This window comes from Mycteria americana, chromosome 1 (genome assembly GCF_035582795.1).
Source record: "Mycteria americana isolate JAX WOST 10 ecotype Jacksonville Zoo and Gardens chromosome 1, USCA_MyAme_1.0, whole genome shotgun sequence".
Lineage (NCBI taxonomy): Eukaryota > Metazoa > Chordata > Aves > Ciconiiformes > Ciconiidae > Mycteria > Mycteria americana.
The window spans coordinates 214,407,394-214,430,897 of NC_134365.1; the positions used below are offsets into that span (position 1 = coordinate 214,407,394).

The 23,504-nt window shown below is 43.9% G+C and overlaps 1 protein-coding gene across 3 annotated transcripts in view; it reads left to right on the plus strand.

Moving 5' to 3' along the window:
* Window positions 1–23,504, plus strand: part of ME3 (malic enzyme 3) — a 135,573-nt gene that overhangs the window by 98,705 nt on the left and 13,364 nt on the right. For all 3 annotated transcript variants that reach the window (XM_075491154.1, XM_075491153.1, XM_075491155.1), the window contains 2 exons: window positions 2,974–3,077; window positions 17,691–17,800. In XM_075491154.1, the coding sequence (XP_075347269.1) occupies window positions 2,974–3,077; window positions 17,691–17,800 (214 nt within the window). The remainder of the gene's footprint in view (window positions 1–2,973; window positions 3,078–17,690; window positions 17,801–23,504) is intronic.

The following is a 23,504-nucleotide window of genomic DNA, read 5'->3' on the forward strand; positions in this document are numbered from 1 at the left end:
CCAAAGAGTGGTGGTGAATGGAGTTTACTCCGGTTGGTGGCCGGTCACAAGCGGTGTTCCCCAGGGCTCGGTGTTGGGGCCAGTTCTGTTTAATATCTTTATCAATGATCTGGACGAAGGGATCGCGTGTACTCTCAGTAAGTTTGCAGACGACACCAAGTTGTGTGGGAATGTTGATCTGCTGGAGGGTAGGAAGGCTCTGCAGAGGGACCTGGACAGGCTGGATGGATGGGCCGAGGTCAATTGTATGAGATTCAGCAAGGCCAAGTGCAAGGTCCTGCACTTGGGCCACAGCAACCCCATGCAACGCTACAGGCTTGGGGAAGAGTGGCTGGAAAGCTGCCTGGCAGAGAAGGACCTGGGGGTGTTGGTTGACAGCCGCCTGAATATGAGCCAGCAGTGTGCCCAGGTGGCCAAGAAAGCCAATGGCATCCTGGCTTGTATCAGACATAGCGTGGCCAGCAGGACTAGGGAAGTGATCGTGCCCCTGTACTCGGCACTGGTGAGGCCGCACCTCAAATCCTGTGTTCAGTTTTGGGCCCCCCACTACAAGAGGGATATTGAGGTGCTGGAGCGTGTGCAGAGAAGGGCAACGAAGCTGGTGAAGGGTCTGGAGCAGAAGTCTGATGAGGAGCGGCTGAGGGAGCTGGGACTGTTTAGCCTGGAGAAGCAGAGGCTGAGGGGAGACCTTCTCGCTCTCTACAACTACCTGAAAGGAGGTTGTAGAGAGGTGGGGGTTGTTCTCTTCTCCCAGGTAACAAGTGATAGGACAAGAGGAAATGGTCTCAAGTTGCGCCAGGGGAGGTTTAGACTGGATATTAGGAAATTTTTCTTCACCGAGAGGGTTATCAAGCATTGGAACAGGCTGCCCAGGGAAGTGGTTGAGTCACCATCCCTGGAGGTATTTAAAGGACATTTGGATGAGGTGCTTAGAGACATGGTGTAGTGGTGGTCTTGGCAGTGTTAGGTTTATGGTTGGACTCGATGATCTTAAAGGTCTTTTCCAACCTATATGATTCTGTGATTCTGTGATTCTGTGATCTCTGAGTTCAGACCCTCTGAGGCTAAAGAAGGAATTAAGTCTCAGTCTCTCACTTCGTGGAGTTTCCAGTCAATAGACCGTTGTACTTGACTTCGGCTCCTTCATTTCTTGCTTCTCCTCCACGCTGGTCTGCACACCACCGCGTGTCAGCATGCTCTGAGCCCCCCAGCTGGAGCTCCCCTCCAAAGGGACCTGGCTGTTTGTGCTTTTCTTCCCATGGGAAGCTTCTGACCCATGCATGACCATCTGTTTCTACCTCAGCATCCAGGGGGACACTAAAATCCAAAGTGGCACCAGTGATTTTTAGGCATCTCCAAAGGTCAGATGGTGTCAGAGAAGGGGACTCCCAGAGTCAGTCTTGGGGACTTTTGTTCTGCCCAAGATCAAGTGTAGCTTATGTGTCCAGGAACAACTCTGTGAAGCCAATTTCCACAGCTGGGATTAAGATATAGAACTTGCTGTTTTCCAGCAATATAAACAATATATTTCCTCACAATGTAAATGATTTGTTTATTTATTTAATGGCTTTCTCATGGGCATAAACCCAGCTTAACCCAACCCTAAGCACATCCTACAAGCATCCTGCCCCTTGACTAAACTCTTATTAATGCAGAAATAAGACGCTTCCTGTGGGCATTCATCCTGTTCATCTCTGCCTATTAATATATGTTGAGCCTAGGGTGACTCTGTTACTAACACAGGCGCCTCAGGTAGAATGGAGTAAATATAGCAGTCATATTATATTTTTAGCATCAGTTCTCAGCTTCTCTTTCTGACAGTCCATAATACTTTGTATACTCTTTTGGCAAATTGGTCTTTTTTCAGAGCTTGGCATTTCTCAGCTTGCCTATGGGAGAATTTTATACTCCATGAACCAGCCCCAGAGCACGTGGCACTATAGGAGCAATCAGTGAAGTAATGCAAATGGGTCTGCTTTCTGTTTCATGGCCCTGAAGAGTTAATGTATCAAACTCAGAGGAAAACCTCTTTCATCTTTCCTTCTAAGGGAGAACAGCTGTGGCTGTAAAAACAGATCTAATTTTAGCATACCTGCCAATATTTAGGGCCCATATGGCTGCAGGACAATAGGTTTGTGATGGCTCGTCCCCTTCTCATGTGGATGATGCAGTTGCTGAAATTGGAAGGGAAGTAGAGTTGCTTTGCAGTGACTCACGGAGGTCTTGGCCCACCTGTCTCCTGCCCCTGTTTGTCCTGTTATTTTTCCCAAAATATGTGCTGTTTCCATGCTGACCCAGTCCTTTTTAGGTGGCTTAGGGATCCTGACTTAACACCTGCTGGTTGGAGGAATGGCCTGGTTTTTTATTCCCAACAGGAGCCAAAAAATAAACTGATTTGTTGTATGAAAATGCCTTGCCTTGACACCTGCAGATAACTGGAGGTGAGTGCTAGGTAGGTGCAGGGCTTGGGAATATTTTGGCATCTCATCACTGGTTCTGGTTGGCTCAGGGCTGGCACCTAAAGGCCTGTATGACACATGTCATTTCAGGTTACTTCAGGCGATCTGCATTGCTCAAAGTGCTGTTTATGGTCAACAGCTTTCCTGGTAACCTCAGTGCAAAATTAAGAACTGATTGAACAGTAAGCACTCCCCACACAAGGTCAGTTGTTTTTACTAGGAGTGAGGCACCTTGGCAGGGAGCCATGGTAGAGCTGTTCTGGGGATGCAGAGCTACATCTCCTATGGCAGTCAAGAAGCATTACATCCCTCTGACTTTATTTACACAAAAAGATAGTCCATAGCTTCTTATGGAAACACTTTCTGCTCAGGAAGAGCTGTGTGAGCTGGCCTTCACTGCACAGTAAGTAAAATTAATATGATCGCAACAGACAAACTTTTTGGGTAGGCTGGGGCATAAATCTCCATTCATCTGTGGAAGAGAAGATGTCAACAGAATTGCTTTGTGTCCTAGGCTCTCCTGAGTGATCCACTCTATATTGGACTGAAACACAAGAGGGTTCGTGGGAAACAGTACGACGAACTGATTGATGAGTTTATGCAGGCAGTTACCAACAAGTAAGTGGGATTATATACATGGCTCCTCTGGGCTGCTTCCATTTAAGAACAAATGTTGCAACTCGTGAAATAAACATTAGTATAATTGATCGTCCAAGCAAAGAAAGGTCATTTAAATGCAAGTCTCCTGGGTGGTCTACAAATGACTCTTTGTGCTTGAGCACTCTGTGTCAAAAATATTTGTCTTCAGAGAACTGAAATGGGACTGACTATTTATAACCATTTCCTGTCCATATAGGCCAGAGGTGTCAAACATATGCCCTGTGGGCTGTACCTGGCCTCCATCATGCATTTATGAGCCTCATTCAGCATAGGCAGAATCTAAACTTCAGTTTGTTTACATTTTGCAAAGGAAGTTCCTAGCTTTCACCATTGTGAAGGAAATCATCTAACTGGAAATGGCATGTTACTCCACACGGTGATGTCTGTGTGAGTCTGCAGACTGCCTGTCTATTGCTTTGTTAAAAATAGGAGCTTCCCTGCTGGCATTTAAGTCTGCAGAGTGAGAAGGCCAGGATTATAAGCATTGTCTTTTTAATGGTGGGGCAGACTGAGTGCATATTTCCATTCTTACTGACTAGCTGGGATAGAGGGTCTCTGATGTACCAGGGCGGTTGATATGGGAAGAGCAGAACCACAACCTCAGCGCTGTACGTGCACCTCTTGCACTGCATTGCGTTCCTCTTTCTGAAAAAAGAAAATATATTGAAATCTCCATGACTATCTGGAGAGGTTACCATAAGTGAGAACAACTGTTAAAAAAAAATAAAATTGGAAAGCCCCAAGCTCCTAAGCAGCTTTTTTTGCCTTTCCTAAAGCAGCAGATGATATTGATAAGGCAGAGAGCTGCAGTCTGTGCCTGATTAATAGGCTGCTGCCTGTCTGTATGTTGTAGGGTCTTTTCTTCACAGCTGAAGGAGCTAGGTTGATCTTCCCTCTTTCTGTGTCTCCAGCCAGCTCTGTGTGTGTGTGTTCCTGCCTAAATGGAAGGCAGTGGGTGGTACGTGTGTCATCAGCTTTCAGTTCATCTTGTCTCCCTTGAGGTAGGAGGCATCATGTCCAGTGTCTAATGACAACACCTACCCGTCCACGGAGAAGCATATCTTTACGTAAGGTCTGACTGCCCAGCTAGCTGTGGGTGGAGGGACGTAGGAAATAGGGGCTGAAACGCTGAGGACCATTCAGTCACAGCTGACAAACCAAGTTTTGAGAGGGATGAGTGCATCATGGAGAATTTCAGCATCTGTTGATGCGGTGGCTCTGTGCAGTATTGTGCTGCACCCTGTGCATGTGCAATGCTGCTGTTAGGACAGGAGCCTCTCCTTTGCTGTTCAGCAGCATGATGCAGAGAGAATTTTATGTTTGTGCTCTGGTTTGTCCTTTATATTTGATAAGAAACTTGACTGAAATGTCAGTTGACTGCAGTGTAGTGTTATGTTAGAAACTTGTGGGTTATCTAGGGGGAAGAAATTCTTGGAGGCTAGAAAACTGGTAAAACACTCCTAGGAAATCACAAGAGGCTCTACAAGTAGAAAAGATTTAAGAGCTGTCAGGGTTGATTTGTGGGTTTTTGTTTGTTTTGATTGTAGTCACTAATTAATCCTCCAAGGAAACTATCCCACTTCCTTCTGGCCAGGAGACGACAGGTATTGCAGTGTTGGTGCTGATGACAGAATGAGAACCCAGATGATGGTCTCAGCCATCATAAATTTGGCTCTGAGATTTATGCTTGTGGTGTTAAATGCAAAGGTCGTTGTACTCACTACTCCTGCGATGTCAGTGACAGGGCCAGAAAGACAATTTGCCTTTTCTGTGCTTGCTGCTGGAGAGGAAGGATTGGCTGTTATTTTCCTGTGTTAAGTTTACATGCGCTAATCTCCACATTGAAGGGGGAAGACACTCGGCCACAAAACAATGAACTCTCATCTTGTGAGGAGGTGATGCCATGTCTAATGCTTTCATCCAACTAGTGGGAATTGAGTTCCTGGGTCCTCTGTCCCAGTTTTTCTATTTCTCTTAGCCAGGATGAATTGCTTGAACATGGTAAGCCCCCAAAAAGTTATCTGCAAAATGGGGCTGGGAAATTCCACTTTGCACTTCTCCATTCACATCTGTAAAGTATTTGGAGATCCTTGAATGAAAGGAGCTATTACCCTATATTATCATCCTGACCACCAGCATGCTTTAAAGCATTGTTGGAGTATGATCCTTTGTGAGCTCTGGGCTGGTGAATAATCCTGCTATCAGCCTGGGTTTGGCAAACTTATATGAAACAGATTCATTTGGTCTCAAATTTCCACTGGAATGACTGGATGCAACCCAGTAGGAGCTCTCACTTCTGTTACGAAAGGAAGCAGAAATTGTTCAGAAGGTCAAGAACATGCTGCTTTATTGTAGCCTGCTCCCACATGAGAGGAAACCTGTGAGTGGAAACTGCTGTGATCTTCAGTCTGCTGTGATTTCTTATGCAAGTCTGTAATGTCACATGCAAATTCAGTTATTTGGGGAGGAACCTTTTGGGTTGCCCCAAATTTTTTGCAATTTTGGGGTTTCCTTTTCAGCTTGATGTTCATGCAGAAATTGTCTACTTCCTGAGGGTACTTCACCTTCTCATGGAAACTATTTGTCAGTTCCTCTGCAGGAGTACCTCCCATCCTGTCGAATCACTGCTGGCTCAAGGGACATTTGTCACTGAAGTGGAATGTGTCAGAGCCCACAAGAAAGCCAGGGGAGTGAAGATTTACTCTTCTAATGGAATAATAACATCAAACAGATGTTAAATTTCTATAGCTGGAGACCGCTACAGTCGGCAGAAGGGGCTCCTGGTCTCATAATAGTCACCTAGTAATGAAACAAGGAGTGCATCAGAGGCTTCAGAGTTAGCACTTACAGTATTTCGAAATAAAGTGTGACTTCTGGGCAATTTTAGAAAGGAAAGCCCCTTCTGAAACAGCTGGATAAATTTCTGTGTTTTTCTGCTGCCTAAACCTCCATTCATTACTCTTTCACCTAAAACACATTAAATGATTGAGCTCTTTAACAAGAGCTCCAAACAATGCATTTTGCTCCTGTTGGGAGGCAACTGCATGCAAAATTTGGCCTGTTGAGCCTAGCCTATGACTAAATGAAGCAGCCTGACAAATTGCTGCTTTCTCTCAATGAATAATATGCTTTGTATGGGAAAATACACTGCTTCAGTTTTCCCTCTCCTCAGTTACCATGGCAAAGGGCAAGTCAGTCTTATTCTTGAACTGGTACATTTTTGTAGGCTGGAATAAATATTCACCTAAAGTGTCCAAGGATCATAATCAGAGGAATCCACAGAATTTCTGGGCCTTGCCTATATGAGCAAATTAAGGTTGAAATCAAAACGCCATGGGAGATGTGTTGTGCTGGGGCATGTTCTCTGGACTCTGAAGGGTTTCAGGCTGGCACGTACAGTAACAATATGTGTTAATCCTCAGACTCTGTTTCAAAGCAAACTACCACTGGAAATTTTTTTCCTCCTTCTCCTTTTCTTCTAAACTGGTATAGAAACTGGAGAGCAGTTCCTTATGTGTCCTATTCCATTCGCTCCTTCTGTAGTTTCATCACACAGTAACAGGGCAGCTTGATGGCTCCAAGGGGCCAGAGGTGTTGACGGATGGCCTGTCCCCAAGCTCCAGCCTCCGTTTCGAATGCTGGCCTCAGTCGCTTGCCAGCAGACGCTGAGCATGCAGGCTGAGACTCTACGAGATGCAGTTCCACACGCCAGCAAACCATCTCGCAGAAGCCTCATTAAGCTGTCATAACTTCACTCCCCTTTCTTTTCCCATCAGTGCCTATTAACAGGGTGACCAGGGAAACAGAAGCTTTCTATTAGCCTGTGCCTTGTGGCAGAGCACAGAAGGCATCAGGAGATCAAGCACTCAGTTTCTCAAAATGGGAGAAGAAGGAAAGTAGCTCTGCTGAGTTTGTTTTTCCCTGTGCCTGTTTTATACCTGATTTCTTTTTGCCTAATCCCTTCTTAGTATTTTTACTCATAGACACACCAAGTCAGGTCCCATGTGCTCGCCAACAAGCAGAGCCTGCTCAAAAACAAGCCACCTCTGTTTCAGCAGTTCTCCAGGGCTGTGGATCACAAATTCACCAGCACCTTTTGGAAACAAAATCACCAGTACAGGTGCTCCCATATTATTTCTTCAGATGCTCTGGTTAACTTGGCTAATTGATCCTGAAAGACTAGACTTAAGTCTCTAGGCACCACTGGCCTCCACAAAGCCCTCACGTAATACTGCTAACACCTAAAGTCCCTCCTCAGCATCTGCGTGTCTGTTAGGAGACCTGCACACCATCACCAGTGTCCTGGCAAGGCTGATGGTATAGACCGACTCCAGCCTTTATGGGAATACAAGGTGGATATTCTCCTTGCCCATCTGCCTGTTACCACGGCCAGAGGGACTCTTGACACCATGCAGAAGGGAGAAGTGATGGCAATGGGAAGAGCCACCCCAGCTGTCCATCATCCTGGCTTGATGTGGGATGAGCTCATCAGCGAGCTCCTACGATCTGCTTTTAGCCACTGGATGATATTTGAAGTCAAAGAACAATATTTAGCTTGATTTTCTGCTACTGAGGAATGATTGAGCTCCAGATGTGCTGCTTACAGGATCTCTGTGGTAATACACTTTATTACCTTGCCCTCAGATCCTTTGGGATAATGCATTTACAGATGTCAAAAAGCCCTCTGCCCTAGGCTTTCTGTCTGTGCTTTCCACCTAGGCCAGATTCACCACAGCTGGTTTAGAAAGATGTAGCTGGAGAAGATCTCTTTGGGTGGGAGGCAGGTGGTGAGGCTCCGTTCCTTGTCGTCTGTCAGAGGGTAGCTCAAGGCTACATCTGAGGGTCAGCACTTGCACGGTTGCATCTTCTGCTTATGCCCTGCTCTCAAGAAACCTTGTACCTCTAGCTACAGTTGTTCCTCAGACCCACTGCAAGGAGGGTGATGTCATTTTGCATAAAAACACAAGAATGGACATAGCAGCCATTAGTGTTGATCTTAGTGCTTGGAAGTCATGAGACATGCTGCGCAAAAGAGTTGGTTGTTTGGGGGGGGGGGGGGGGGAGTTTTGCTGCTGTAAGGACTATACTGAAGGTTGACTATGATTTTTCAAGATTTTTTGCCCAAGAGCTTTGTGATTGATCTCGGCTTGATCTTGCCCTGTATCCTGCCTCTAACAGTAGCTCATAGCAGATGCCCTGGCATATGACTAGGAACAAGCAGCAAACAATCCTTGGCATACCCCCAGCTTCCAGTAATCCAAGATTCAGGGATTTCCTGCTATTTTTGTGCTTCAAGGGTCACTTTCATTTAGCACTCACTGAATCCGCAGCAAGCTCTATGCCTCAGAGCGTGGCGGCTGTGTTTATGTTGGCAGAAACCTAGTGAGACTCCTACCCAACGTTAGAAATAGTCTGCAGTCTAAGAAGATGGTGAGGCAGGCAGCAGTTCCCGTTGGGTTCATGATGCAGCTCCCTGGCATGGGATTTCTAAACCCAGGACCTAGACCTCTAAATTTTGTATTGGCTATAATATGAAAGGCTACAAGTTTTTGCAACACTCCCGTCTGTTGGCTCAAAACCAAACGTTCTAGCATAAAAGCAACTGCATTTTTGTCTCACACACGATGACCATCATAACTGCTACATCTGCTATAACAGTCATGACTTCTGTTGTGGATCCTTGGGTCCAGCTTTCACCATGCTATGATTATCTGACAATCAACGAACCTTACCCATGACATTTCTATTTCAAAACAAAGTAACAGAAATGATCATGTTTTCTAACTTATCTCTTCATCTCTCCTTTTAACACTAGTAGAACTATTTAATGAGTGATATCCACAGTGCTATTAAATCACATCACTGTACTGAGTGAGGCTTTGAAGGGCTTTTTCAGTGGTTTCAGAACCGGAAGGTCAACTTTTATTTTAATTTACCAAAATTTTAGTTTTCATTGTCAGTTTTTTAAGGGAAAACTCACCTTCCTCTTAGCTATGTGGAAGCATTAAAAATTAAAGGCTTGTTCTGATGTTAAGTGTAACATCTGTCTGCAGCCTGTAAGCAAACAAATGTTGCAAGCTCTCCCTGCAAACAATAGTGCACTTGCCTGGCCCCATGCCTCCTAGTAGTAAACCCATCTCACTGTTGCCTCTTTACCTATCTGGGTTTCCTCTTCCTGGCCAGAAACGCATACAAATATGCAAACAGTGCAATCCTGACATGAGATTTCCCAGACATGAATGACAGGAGAAAAGCCTTAGCCTTCTGGGATGTACCTATGCTTTTGTGTCACCTGCCTATTGCAAAGAGCCCAACAACCACACCAGAGCTGCCATGAAGGGGCTGTCAGCAGACTCAGAGGTGTGAAGGAGCTGGGTCCCCAATAACAAGAATGAGCCTGGGCCTCACGCCCTTTTTACGTGGAATGAACAAAGGTATTTTTCCCTCTAAGCCTCTTCTTAGCTTGGTGCCAGTGTTTGCTTATTTAAGATTGCTGGTTCTGTCTCTATTTCTAATGTAGATGAAAGTGTATCTTGTTCTGTGCCTTGAGTCAACCTTGGTGTCAGATGGGACAACAGTCTAGTTTTCTTCTGCTCTTGTTTGTGAAAACGCAGTTTGCAAAGACCTTATGGGAACAACTTGCCTTTTCTCTCTCTGAACGCCCCAGCTGGCCCTGGACCCCATTTCTGCCCACCTGAGGCACACTCAGGCAGGACCCCCTAACACTGCAGAGGCACGGGGGTGCTTCCCCTTCATACACAAGGAAAATGCAGACTCTTACGTCACTGCCCTCGTCCTCTCCAGGATCAAAGTAAGATCCTGGCTGTAGCAGGATGAGGGAAGTGCTTTGCCCACTTCTAAGCTACTTCTTTTGTAGCTACTTCTATACTAGCAAACAAGAGAGGCCAGAGCCCATTTTCTGGTCATAAGGCCAAACGGCACTGTGGTTGCTGCTCATATCCATACTGCTTAGCCTTACCCACACTGCTTAGCCCTCTTACCGCTGTAAAGCCACAGGCAGACGATCTCTTGAGGTGGTGCCTGACCAAACTGACCCCTAAACTGTGGCCCAGAATTGTGTGGCAGAGTACTGCTGGTCTGACCAAAAGCCTGCCAAGGGTCCTGTTAACAGTTTAACAGTACGAATGGCCTCAGGACACTGGCCAGACCCAGGTGCTAGTGTTGTTTAACTTCCTAGAGTGGACTTTGGTTTTCCAATCCTGAATGCTGATCACTTGCCAAGCATCATTTTTTCCTAATGATGGACTCCTTTACTGAAAATTTCATTTTTTCTTGGAAATCAGAACTTTGGTTGCTGGTGTATCAAGCAGCAGTAAGGAAGTCTCAAGGACAATTTGGCTCTTCTCTGCCTGGTTTTATCTAAGACTATGAGTAGGAGTTGCAGTGCATCAAAGCAGACTCCTTACATCATGAATGACTGAAAACAGTGCTATAAAATGCTAAATTCAGACAGGGATTGGAACCTCCTGCCTGTGATTCTTTCCATAAGGGAACTGGACCTTCTTACAAATATTTTTTTTTCTTTTTTCATACATGTAGGAATGTTTTATACTCCGTGCTCATGGTGAACAAAAATGCCCTTTTGATACTGGTCAGCAAAGGCACTGCACAGGTCCTCAGGCCACCCTTGAAGTTCTGACTTGTGCAGTTTTGTTCAGACGCTTCTCAGATGGCAACTGCTGCCTCATGAATTTTTTCCTCTCTGACCTTGTGGCTTGTAATGAGGCTGGATGAGCTCGAAGAGTTACATACAAATGAGGATGAAACAACCAAGTTGCATAACGAGATTGTTCAGGCAATTGAGAGGTCTCTTGAATAAAGAAGCTAAAAGCAATGTCATCAGGAAAACATCTGCCTCCCTCTTCTGGGATTCACGCTCTTTTGTTCCATGCTTGTGCTCATCCAAGAGAGATGTGTATCATCCTCTACAGGGGATACAGACTTTACTAACAGCATCTTTCCTGTTAACATAGCCCAGAGACTCAGCATAGCTCTAGGTTGATATTAACAGCACCAGAACAACAGTACAGGGATAAACACAGCCTGAATCCTACACTTGTTTGTTTTCCAGGAAACTGAACAATTTCCTAATAAAGATTTTTGGGTGGTAATTTTTACAACAGACTTGTGCTATTGTATGTGTTTAGCTCCTAGAGTCATCCTTCATTAAGGCGACAGTCTTATTATTTTGATCAATAGTATATTATTTCATTAAAAATCCTGTTTGTGCAAAATTTGCTAGGCAAGGTGTGGAGGTCGGACTAAAATGAGTGTATGGGACCATTCTGTAAAGCTTTTCTCAGTGGGGCTATTTTTACAGGAAGGTTTTTGCAAGGTATGGGAGAGAAAGCCATTTGGGTCATAATTATGGTACAAAACCCCCAAATATGCAAACTAATGAGACAATAATATAATCTTTGCCATGAAAGACAACTGATTTTTTTATGAGGAAGAACTGACAAAGTGCATCTTTTTGTTTCTAACTCTATGAAATAGCTAAATTGATTCCAGAGATGGTAGAGAACAGGGTCCCCAGCTGGTGGTCTGGCAGGCAACCAGGAGACATGGTGATGGTATTAAATAATGAATCTTGTAGTGTCACCAGTTACCAGACAGAAGTGAAGAACTGTTTTTAGAGAGAAATTAGATTCAGTGTTTTATCTGAAAAAACCACACAGAGCCTTCAGCAAGGGGTATCAGAGTTTGCACCTGACATTAACCCACCATACAGCAAACCAGCAGAGTTTGGTTTGTAACTCCAAAAGGTCTCATTTTTGCTGAAAAGTGTGTATGTGTTGTGGTGGTTGAGGGGGCATTGGTGTTAAGACATCAGTCTGGATAATATTTAGTGACCATAAAAGACTTCATTGTTATAGCCTCTCTCCATTTCTATCCAGCATGTCTGAATTCTTTCAAAACCACCTCTGTCAGAGAGGTACAGAAATGAACTGTCCAAGCATCCTTTTCCACAACCTGCAAATTTAAGAATTATTCATGCTAAGGGGAAAGCTCCAGTTCCACAAGAAGGCATAGGACTGCAGAGATCCCAAGAAATGCACACTTCAGTGTGCCCAAGAGGAATGGGAACAGCTTTGAATCCAAAATCAGAAGATCAAAAAACAAAACCTTCTTTTTTTGAAAGGGGGGGAAAGAACTGGGAAATGGAAGAAACCAAACTGGAGATTGGCACTTGCTCTGTTTCAATGTACCTTATCAGTCTGAAATCCTGATAGTCTGCATTTGAGCTTTCCTTTTAGATAAAGGCAATTAGATCCTGGGTGTTTAACTACTACTGTCCCAGATGCCAAGAAGATGATAGAATGCTCTAGAGAAGATGAGTCACTGACAGTCAGGGTGAGATTACTGCAAGGAGCCAACCTTAGCTGGCCATGCCTTTCCTGGACGGGAAAACATTCAGTCCTGATGTGACCTGCTGCTCTTGGCTTCAGGCTGAAAGTTAGGAAACAAGTCACATGGATCAGTAGAAGGATGGAAGAATCTATGAGAACTGGCAACAAGCCAAGCAGACGGACCTCAGGAGCCTCTTCCTACCACAGCAGTTTGCAAGTTCTCTCTGCAGGGCCACCCTCAAATTTAGCAACAAATTTAAGGATATTTAAATGTCTTGGAGGAGATCTTCAGAAATCCTTGTTCAAATACTCACTTTACAATCACTTATTCTATAAAGAGGGATCCTGCACCTATAGACAGCAAGCATGTTCTAAGTGCTTCAGTGTGTACTAACTCAGAACAGCACTCATATCAGATGTCATAAGTTAAACGGAGCAAAATTTCTTAGCTGGTTAGACAAAAGCATACCTCACTAAAAATGATTCCTCCAACAAGAAATAGTTAATTTTGGTTTCTTGATGGAAACTACAATGTGTCCAATGAAGCACAACAATTTTGCAAAATCAGTTTTGTCAAGATCCAGTTTTCATTTAAAAAATGTTATGATGGGGGGAGACTAGCCAGTATATTTCATTCCATCCTGAAGTATTTCCATATAACCTGACAGGGACCATTTGGATACTGTACACAAGGGATGGAGCGGGGCAATTTCTATAGAGAAGATCAACAAAGAAATTACAGGCTTTGAAGGACAGCAGCGCATTGCAGTTGAAAGGGTGATAAGCCAGTGGCCTAGGGTGCATGTCGTATATTTAAGAACTTCCTAACCAGCTGTGATAATTAGATAACAATAGATTATGTCTCCTAATTTAGGTGTCTAAAGTTAGACATCTAAATTTAAGTTGGTCATCTTAGGCTGTCTTCATAGAGACTGTGGAGAAGGAGATGTCTCCAGAGATGTTATCTACTTCCATTTTCCTTTTAGACTAGTTCAATGAAGTTGCTATTGGATGTGCCTCTTTCTCTCTGTTGTCTGAGAAAGCAGCCAGAGGTGTCTAGGTCAGCATTACACAGCCAAATTTTAGATATGTAAAGGTAGTGGAAGAAATTCTAGTCTGCGCTGCATTTTGTTGGCTGAATTCCAGCACAAGTAGCAGCTCTTTGACCACCCTTTCCCTTTGCAATAACAGATATTCTTCACCTTCTCTCCTAAACTGTTTTTTTTTAGCATTGTTGCATATCAAAGCGCTTCTGTGCTTCAGTCCCATGTTGGCTATGTTTTACTTTTGGATGCTACCCAAGTACTTTGCAGAGTGCTCTGAATTCCTTTGGGATGAAACAGGTTACACAAATCTTGAGTTACTATGCTGTGGAGGAAGGACAGTAGAACTGACTCATCATGTTGGTACTCACAAGGATGTTACTGCAAATGGCCCCAGCAGCTGTTTTGTTCATACTCCTTGCCAAGTTTAACCTTAGGCTGATCAGGTCATCCTAAGGTGGAGCATCGCACACAGCCACCAACGTACCGTTAGGAAAGAGCAGTAAGCATTAACTGGTGCATTTCTAAGATGGCTCAGTAAGTCAGCTGCCTAATTTGTGTTTCATTTCAGTGACTTTGAGCAGCACAAGTTCTTTAAAGTCCTCTCAAAACCCCGGTAAGGTGGGTAGTCCTTGAGGACTAGGATCATCATCCCGAGATTCCCATCTTTAACTGCGAGTCTGAAATATTTGGTTCTTTCATTTAAAGCATCCAGTCTTCGGGTCTTGCCATGACCAATTTGTGGTCTTTATTAATGAAAACTTTAGTTCTGACATTATGCAAAGGCTCACACAAAAATGTGGTTTATACTTTAAAAATATAAGTGGACATATTGCAGAGAAAAACAAAACAATCTTCCGAAAAATAGCTCAGTGAAAAGAGTTTGCATTCCAGCACTGTCCTGTCATACTAAGGGGCAGGAAGAGAAATGTTTAGGGGCCACCATACCTTCCTTGTGCTCTGCTCAATAAAAAATGATCAAAGACAAAAACAGAAGTAACTGTGCACTGTCTCATGCTGCAGACCAGGAATGTGAAGTGAGGAAGGAATTCTGTGCTCAAAAGAAAAAAAAAATGTTCAGGTTAATACTCTTGCAAATTTGACTCTGTAGTCAGGGAAACCCACCCACCTACCCTTATGCTCTTTGGAGAGCTGGTCACACATACATTAATGCTGGCTGAGATCACCGATTTTATTAAGCAAGTCAGTAATGTTACTTCCTCAGTGATACAAATAAATAATAAGACTGGTGTTAGAGAAATAGTTTCTATAGCAACTGAAGTTGCTTAAAGATTTGCTAATTCTTTGCCGTGAGATGTTAGCAGATGTTCCAGATGGTGTGTCATCTCCCTCTTAGCCTTTTTTTCCTTACACATTCAAACGATGGATAAGAGGATCATCCATTAGAAAACTGATTTTCACAGGCACTTTTTGTATTGTTTATTTGCACAAATTCCTTGGATATCCACAATGTTCATTTTGATTTCCAAGACTTTACAGAGAGAAAGAGACTTGGGAATCTTCACCTATTGCTTTTCAGGGTGTTGCTCAGCATTTCAGAAGAAATTTTGATACTGGATGTCTCCTTGATAGCTGCCAGAATCTGCAGTGGGGAGGCTTAAAGTGCATAAGCAGTCTGTCCCTCAAATCCTCAGTGTAACTTGTAGTTAGCAGCATGCTGGGGACAACTTAAGAGCATCTTATAAAAAAGAAATGCAAAATTTCAATAGACTCCAGTTTCTGTTGAGCCATGTAACATGGCCTGTCATATAGGGTGCAGGAAAGAATTTGTGCTGTTCAAAGTCACAAAACCAATGGCAGCAGTTGTCCAGTCCCTTTTCTAGGGCTTTTTTCCCCTTCAAGTATGGCAAGCTGGAATTTCACCACCTGAGCATCTTGATCCTGCTGAATTTCAAAGCCTGTTGGTCCCCTGGAAAATCCATGCCTAAACCTCCATATCCAAGGTGAGGGTTGTGGTGCAACTACAACAGGAATATTGCACAGGGCTCTTTTGTTGCTCCCTTCAGCACAGTAAACAAGACAAGAAGTTGCTGCCTTTCTGGCCAGTATGATGAGTCACGCTTGCATCTGCCTACCTAGAGAGGGCTCACTGGACTCTGACATTACAGAGTGGGGAGTAAGTATACTTTATAAAGTAGGAGCTATCAGATGGCACACAATAAATATAGACTAATTTTGAAAGCAATTTTTAACCCCTCTGCACTGCATTCTCTTTCAGAAGAGATATGGGGAACACATACGGTGGGGACTGGCTATGGTAGTCCATCTCTGATGGTACCCTGGTAGTAGAAAGGTACCCAGACTGCACGTGAGATAAATTGAAGACGCCTTCAGTCATTGGATTCCACACTAGCCAGGAAGAAAACCACCCACCATGGCATGTCCTCCCTTGCAGGTGTGCCACATCCATTCCCACCATCACCAAAGGAGAAGCTGAAAAGAGCTGAAAGGTGCCCAGGAGAAAGGAAGCAGCAGCACATTCTGGCATGGAGCTGTGCTGTACTCTGTCAGGGATCTCTGCGCACAGGGCTCTGTAACATGGACATGTCCCATTCTGCTGCTCTTTGGTGGCCGGAGGAATGACACTTCCCTCTGAGGATGACACTGCATTGCAGACCCATAGAAAAGTTTCCACAGCTTCTGTGTCCCTGATTCAACAAAGACTCCAAGCACCTAATTTTTCATTGAAATTTTGTCAAATATTAATATTATTTTGCAAATATTAAGCTTAGCAGGATATTGGGAGACTTAACTGGAGCGAGGCATTGAGTTGAATCTGAGCTTTTTGTATCTAAGAGAGTCATACACAGCTGTAAAATCATTGTGGTCCTTTTCTAAAAGCAAGCACAGAGAATGTGAAGCAAGTGTAAGAGCCAACCCTTTTCCCTTTTTGAGACCAGAGGGTTTATAAAGCAAGAGTTTCTCATGACAGACAAATAAAGGAGCACAATGCATGTGCTTATCATTGTCTCTTTGCTGACAGACATACTTGAAATGGAAAATAATAATGAAAAATTCGAGGCCCTTCCAGGAAAGCCTGACTGCCTGCACTGCAAGTGCCATGAAAAGAGCTTTTCATGACAGGAGCTACAGTTCTCAAATGGAGCATGTTTTATCCAGTATCAATTTCTAGTTTAAAGCAGGGGTGTCTCCTACCTCACATTTCAGTGGCAAAGGAGGAAGGTCTGAATGGGAGGTACGTAAGGTGATGCTGTCTCTGCAGTGCTTACCGTCCCAGAGAGGCTCAAGTCTCTAACACAGTGCAGCTATTTACAGCCCTCTCACCTGCCTGCAGCCCAGAGGTTGCCAGTAGTTGCATTACTCCTTCCCTGAGTGTCTCCCACTGCCCCATCACATTTATGTGAGAGACAAGGCTACTTATGGCCCTTCTAGGTTTTAACAGCAAAGCTTTAATGCAGCCTAGAGTCATACAGAGTGCTGAAAGTGTATAGATATGGAGCAGTCTGAATATTACCCAGTTTTTAGAAACTGCACACTTGCCCTGATATTACTGGACAATTATGGAAAGTTTGCACTTATTTCCTGCCTTTTGACTCTACGGGTCACTAGCTGTCATTGCGTGCTGGTTTCCTGCAAAGCAACTCAGTGGAGAGGAACATGCTTCCAAAACACAAAAATCTGACTATGAAATCACACCATGAAGCACTCAGTCCATGGGATCCTACGTTTTTTCCTATCTCGTGGTCACCTACAGTTGAAGTGGGCACTTGGTGGTGTCCCTTTAACTGATGTTCCCTTTGCAGTCAGATTTGCTGTACTGCAACATGGCAGTTGCATCTCCTTCACTTTGAGAAGCTCATCGGTAAATATGCCAATGAAAATTTGTCGTACCAATAGTCCAAAGATGCATATATATATATATATATATATATGTATACATATTAAGAAGCCCCTTGAAATATGAATACAATTTATTCTTGGTGACTCCACATTTCTGAGTGTATGGACCTTGGGAAGGGTGTGATCCTGTTTGCTGTTACTGTGATGCGTTTCTCTCACGATATTTTTATCTCTGCACTAGAATCTCTAGCTACATTGTCCTGGTAAAAGATGTATATATCGTCCTACGTTGTGGGAATATTTTTATCCATTTTTAATTACCCTTTAACTTGCAGGTATGGCATGAATTGTCTGATCCAGTTTGAAGATTTTGCCAATGCTAACGCTTTTCGTCTCCTCAATAAATACCGCAACAGATACTGTACATTCAATGATGATATTCAGGGTAAGTACTGTTAGGAAAATGCAAATTTAACCTTCACCTTGTCATGAGGAAAGGTGATTAAGATCACAAGACTGTTTATTATACAATACTCAGATGTGTCATAAATTTTAGAGTTTACATGTAAGCATTTAAAAATATAAACAAAAGCACAGCAGTCTAAGTTGAAAAGTGAGTCTCCGTTGTTTTTAGGAATTTAGCTGTTCACTGCAGAAATGTTGTTGAAGGGAGAAAATGGATCATGTGCTTTAGATTATTAAGGTAATTTAGAGAGTTCCATTGATTTTCTATAATTTAGCTAAAACAATGATGACGTTTTAACAGCTATGAAAGGCTTTCAGTTTCCATGAGCCAGGTGGTCATTAGCTGATCCCAGCATTGTCCCTCTATTGTTATCCTCCTTATTACATGCACAAACGAAAAGTTAAACCAGCTTCTTTCCTCTCCATGGATGCTAACTCCAGGGTAATCTGAGAACAGATATGTTCTCCCCTACAGTCATTAACATAACTCTTCCAGCGCCAAAGAGAAATGACAGCAGCGAAGCTGGGGTTATAACCAGCATGTCTCCCAGGCCCTGTGAGGCTCAGCAGTCAGAAGAATTGCTCAAATGCACAGAGGCAGGCAAGCTGCATATTGGTGGCATCCTGGTCTGGTGCTGACTTTGCTTTAAACCATTGGAAGGGCTGTTTGCCCCCATCCGACAGGGACAAGATCTTCCCAAGTGATTACAAATAACCAGTTCTTCTCCTGTGAGTCCCTTCATCTTTTCTTCTTTTGTCTAGTCCTGCTTGCAACATGCAGAAATTTCCAAGGTTTGTTGATTTAATTACTTGCAGTCAGCTGGGCTTATCCTCACTTGTACTTGAAAGAGACTGAAAGAAATGACAGTGTCGTTTTTCACACAATGCTGGTTCTTTTCTGAGCAGACTTTCCAGCACTATTTCTGCATCTGCTACCCATCTAGCAATATTTGGCAGTGTGTGTAACAGCTTGTTCATACCTGTCATGGTACAAGAGGGAGTAAGACCCTAGCTTGTGGGAATATGGTTGGTGTGATGGGATGCATGGTCCTGCTCAAAGACACTTTCATGAAGAGGTTTTAGAAGCAGAGAAGCTTAAGGCATTTCAGAGAAGGTGAGATAGATACTCCTGTACAAGAAGATTCATTAGATGTTCTTGCCGCCCACAAAAGCTTTCAGTGGAGAGAGGAGCACGGAAAAAGAGAACACATGAGATAGATAGATAGATTTTTGAATGGAAGTCTTGAATGGAGGAACCAAGAACTCAAACTTTTCTGGAGATGGACAGATGAAGCCCATAATAAGAAGCCAATGATGAAAAGATTTATTTTGGATTAGTTGCTCTCTCTGCAAGTGGAAGGGGACTCAGCAGTCAAAAGGAAAAGAGGCCAGGCGATGTGGCAGATCTGTAGGCCTGGAGGTAGGTTTTCTTGGGGGAACTAAAGTGAATTGGAAGGGTTTCTTGGTGAATTGGAATGATTTCTTCAATTGACAGAGAGAAGAAAAAGAGGATATTAAAGCAAAAGGGAAGATTCTGAGTGGGAAGCAGGAGACTGTATTTTTTATAGTTTCTTTTTGGCCACAGGTCATAGCTGAATGCCTCAGACAGTTCCTGGAAATGACTCCTGCAGAGGGGCAAACCACATCCAGGAGGATGCTGTAAAACAGCATTGCCATAAAATGGACCTTATCTGCTTCTCCTCAGTTAGATGTGTGTCACGGCACATGGGAGATGTCAAGTCCCCTGAAAATTCTCCAGAGTCCCACCTGTTAAAACAGTAGGATTTTACCACTTGCTCGTAAAACTCCCTTATATTCTCAAATAAAGCATCTAGCTGGCACTGGTTTCACAGTAGTAGATAAGGAAAGAAATCCTGCTGATCTTTTGCACAGACAAGCGATAAGTCAAGGGAAGCAAGCCACTGTTTCAGGCTTTTTTATGTAGCTGTCAGAAAGAAAAGGGGATTACAAGCCAGGGTTGTAGTCAGGAATGAGTTTTAAGGACCTTTGGGAAGCTGAAGTAACTTGGATCTGCTCAGTTAACTCTGTCTTGGAGTCATGTCAGAGGTGAATGGAGTTGAAGCTGGGATAAGTAGTCTGACTTACCCACCCTAATATACCCCTCTGTATCCCCAGACGATATGAGAAAGGTAGGAAGTGCCATTTTCTCACTTACACCTTTCTGTTCTTTGGTTTTGCCTCAGGCTCTCTCTTTTCTAACATGCTGGTGTTTCATGACTCACCTACTTAAAACAGTGGGAGAGTTCAATGCAAATTGTGTTTTAAATGATTAATGAGAATTATACAAAGCCTTGTTTAAGCAGGCCTGATTCATTTTACTCAAGTCAGGCAGGAACAGACCTCCTGAAGCCAGAATTACCCCACCTTCGAAGCCACTGTTGTTTTAAGTATATTGATTTAAAAACACATCTTAGGCACAAACAGTGCAAGTTAGATCAGACCTGAGCTATACTAATTTAAACTCATTGCCCATTGGTTAGTGGGACTCTGAATGCAGTATGCCTACACACACACACATACACACAGATGAGGTGTGGGAAGAAAGTATAAATTGTTCCACTTAATCTCCATTAGGCCTTCCTCTTCCTGCCCCCGAAAGTAGTTTAAAATATTAACGCCTACTTTTTTTTGTTACACAAATTACCATATTGCCAAATCCATCCTAACCCCACAGAATTAAAATGACTCAGACCCCTTCCAGTTCGAGCCAGCCTGCTGATGCTGAGTGGGACGCCTGCCAGGTACCACAGACCAGGACAAGGTGATTGCTCTTATTCTGAAAGCCATTAGCCTGGCAGCTAGCAGGAGCTGGCTCACAGTGCCCGCGCGTGGGAGCTCCCCATTAAGGGAGTGCTTCTCCTTCCTCTATGGGGGTGATGACATCAGTCCTTTCCCAGCTCTGTCTGGGTTCATGCAAGGGGCAACAGCTTCAATTTCAGCTCTGTGGGAGAGAATTGATTGTCACTTCTTCCTTCTTCCCAGTAAAGTACCAGGGCAGGCAATGAAGCACATAAGAAATTAGAGGGACATGAGAATGCTTTAGATCCTTCTCTTTCTCTTCCTACTGTAACTTTGCTCCACTTAATTGTGCATAAACAGAAAGCGGACAACTGAAAAGTCTTACAAAAGCATCAAGTCTTGTGAATCCCCGAGACAGGCTTCGTGAATCTCTGGCTTTGTTCTTCATACAAGAAAATATATAAAATCATTGAAGAGGTTAGTTTGGAAGGGACCTCTGGACATCACCCAGTCCAACCCCTCACTCAGTTAAAAGGTGATTTCAAAGTTAGATCCAATTTTGACATTAGATCAGGTTCCTCAGAGCCTTGTCCAGCCAAATATTTTTCAATATCTACAAGGATGGATATTCACAACCTCTTTGTGCTACCTGTTCCAAATTTTTTTCATTTTCCTTGTGCTTTTTTTTTCCCCTAATATCTAATTTCCCCAGATGCAACTTGCGTTCATTTCCCCTCATCCTTTTGCTGTGTACCTCTGAGAAGAATCTGGCTCCTTTACAAACACTCAGTAAGTAGTTGTAGACAGAAATTAGATGCCCTCTTAGCCTTCAACCTAATCAAACCCGGGTTCTTCAGTCCTCCTTGTACACCCTGGTCATGTTGATGGCACTCCTCTGGACTTGCTCCAGTTTGTCAATATATTCCTTGTGCTGAGAGCCCCAAACTGGAGAAGCTAGTCTAGATATGACCTCAAAAGTGCTGAAATAGAAAGAAATGATCACTTTCTTTGACCTGCTGCCTAGATTTCTCTTGACACAGTCTAGCAGGCTGTTGGCCTTCTGTGCCACAAGGGTGCATTGCTGGCTCATCTTCAACTTGTCCACCATTACCTCCAAGTCCTCTTCTGCAAAGCTGCTTTTCAGCCATCAGCTCCTACCATGTGCTGTTGCATGAGGTTATTCCTTCTTCCCAGGTGCAGGACTTTGCATTTGCCTTTGCTGACCTTCATGAGGTTTCCCTGAGCCCATTTCTCCAGCCTGCTGAGATCCCTGTGAGTGACAGTCATTGATCACTATCCCCAATTTGTAATCATCCATGAACTTGCTGGGCATGTACTCTGTCTTATCATCCAGATTGCTAATAGAAAGTAAATAGTACTGGCCTCTTTGTACCACTGACCACAAGCCTTTGAGCCCAGCAGCCCAGACACTTTTTCACCCACCTGATAGTCCACTTGTTCAGTCTGTATCTCTCCAGTTTGGCTACAAGGATGCTTTGGGAGATTGTTTCAAAGGCCTCAGGCAGGTCCAAGAAAGCAACACCCACTCCCCTTTCCTTGTCCACATAGCCAGTTGTCTCATCATAGAAGGCAGCTAGGTTAGTCTGGCATGATTTGCCTTGGGAAATCCATGCTGTTCTCAATCACCTCCATGTTTGTAGACATGCCTTCCAGGAAGATTTGCTTTGTAATCCCCAGGTACTGAGGTTAGGTTGACTGAGCTAAAATTCCCTGGATCCTTCTTCTGGCAATTCTTCATAGAATCATAGAATGGTTTGGGTTGGAAGGGACCTTAAAGATCAACCCCTGCCATGGGCAGGGACACCTTCCACTAGACCAGGTTGCTCAGAGCCCCATCCAGCCCGGCCTTGAACACTTCTAGGGATGTGGCATCCACAACTTCTCTGGGCAACCTGTTCCAGTGCCTCACCACCCTCATGGTGAAGAATTTCTTCCTTATAGCTAATCTAAATCTACCCTCTTTCAGTTTAAAGCCATGACCCCTTGTCCTATCACTACATGCCCTTGTAAAAAGTCCCTCTCCAGCTTTCTTGTAGGCCCCCTTCAGGTACTGGAAGGCTGCTATAAGGTCTCCCCGGAGCCTTCTCTTCTCCAGGTGTAACAACCTGAACTCTCTCAGCCTGTCTTCATAGGAGAGGTGCTCCAGCCCTCTGACCATCTTCGTGGCCCTCCTCTGGACCCTCTCCAACAGGTCCATGTCCTTCTTATGTTGGGGGCCCCAGAGCTGGATGCAGTACTCCAGGTGGGGTCATCTTCTTGTAGATGGGTGTGACATTTGTCTTTTTTCAGGCATTGGGAATCTCCCTGATTACCAAAACCTTTTAAAGAATGGCTTTTTAATGCCATTGGCCATGTACCTTAGCATCCTGAGATGCATCTCATCAGGTCTCATGGACTTCGTCTGTTGAATAATCCCTGCTAAATAGGCAAGAGTCCATAGAAACCCTGTAAATTTGCACACCTAAGGTTCTCAACATGGAACTAGGGCTCTGTGTGCAATGCCTCACTGTCTTTGTGGTAAAAAGCCTGTCTAATTCCAACACAGCCTTCAAAGATGTGCACTGAATACCCACAAGAATCAGCAGGAGTTTGTGCCTGGGCTAAGCAGAAATGGGATCAGACCCATCAACCTGTGAATTGAGATGGACTACTTGGCTTGCTGAACTGAATTCAGTGTCATTATTCAGTTCTCTGATCAGACATAACAAAAACATTATTCACCATGAGAGTGGTTGAACACTGGGACAAGTTGTGCAGAGAGACTTTGGGACTTTTATCCTTTGAGAAGGCCCTAAGCAACCTAATCTAATTTGGAAGATAGCCCTGCTTGAAGCAGATACTGGGCTAGGTGACCTCCAGGCATCTCTTCCAATCTTATTTGTTCTATGAAAAGTTCATTCTCC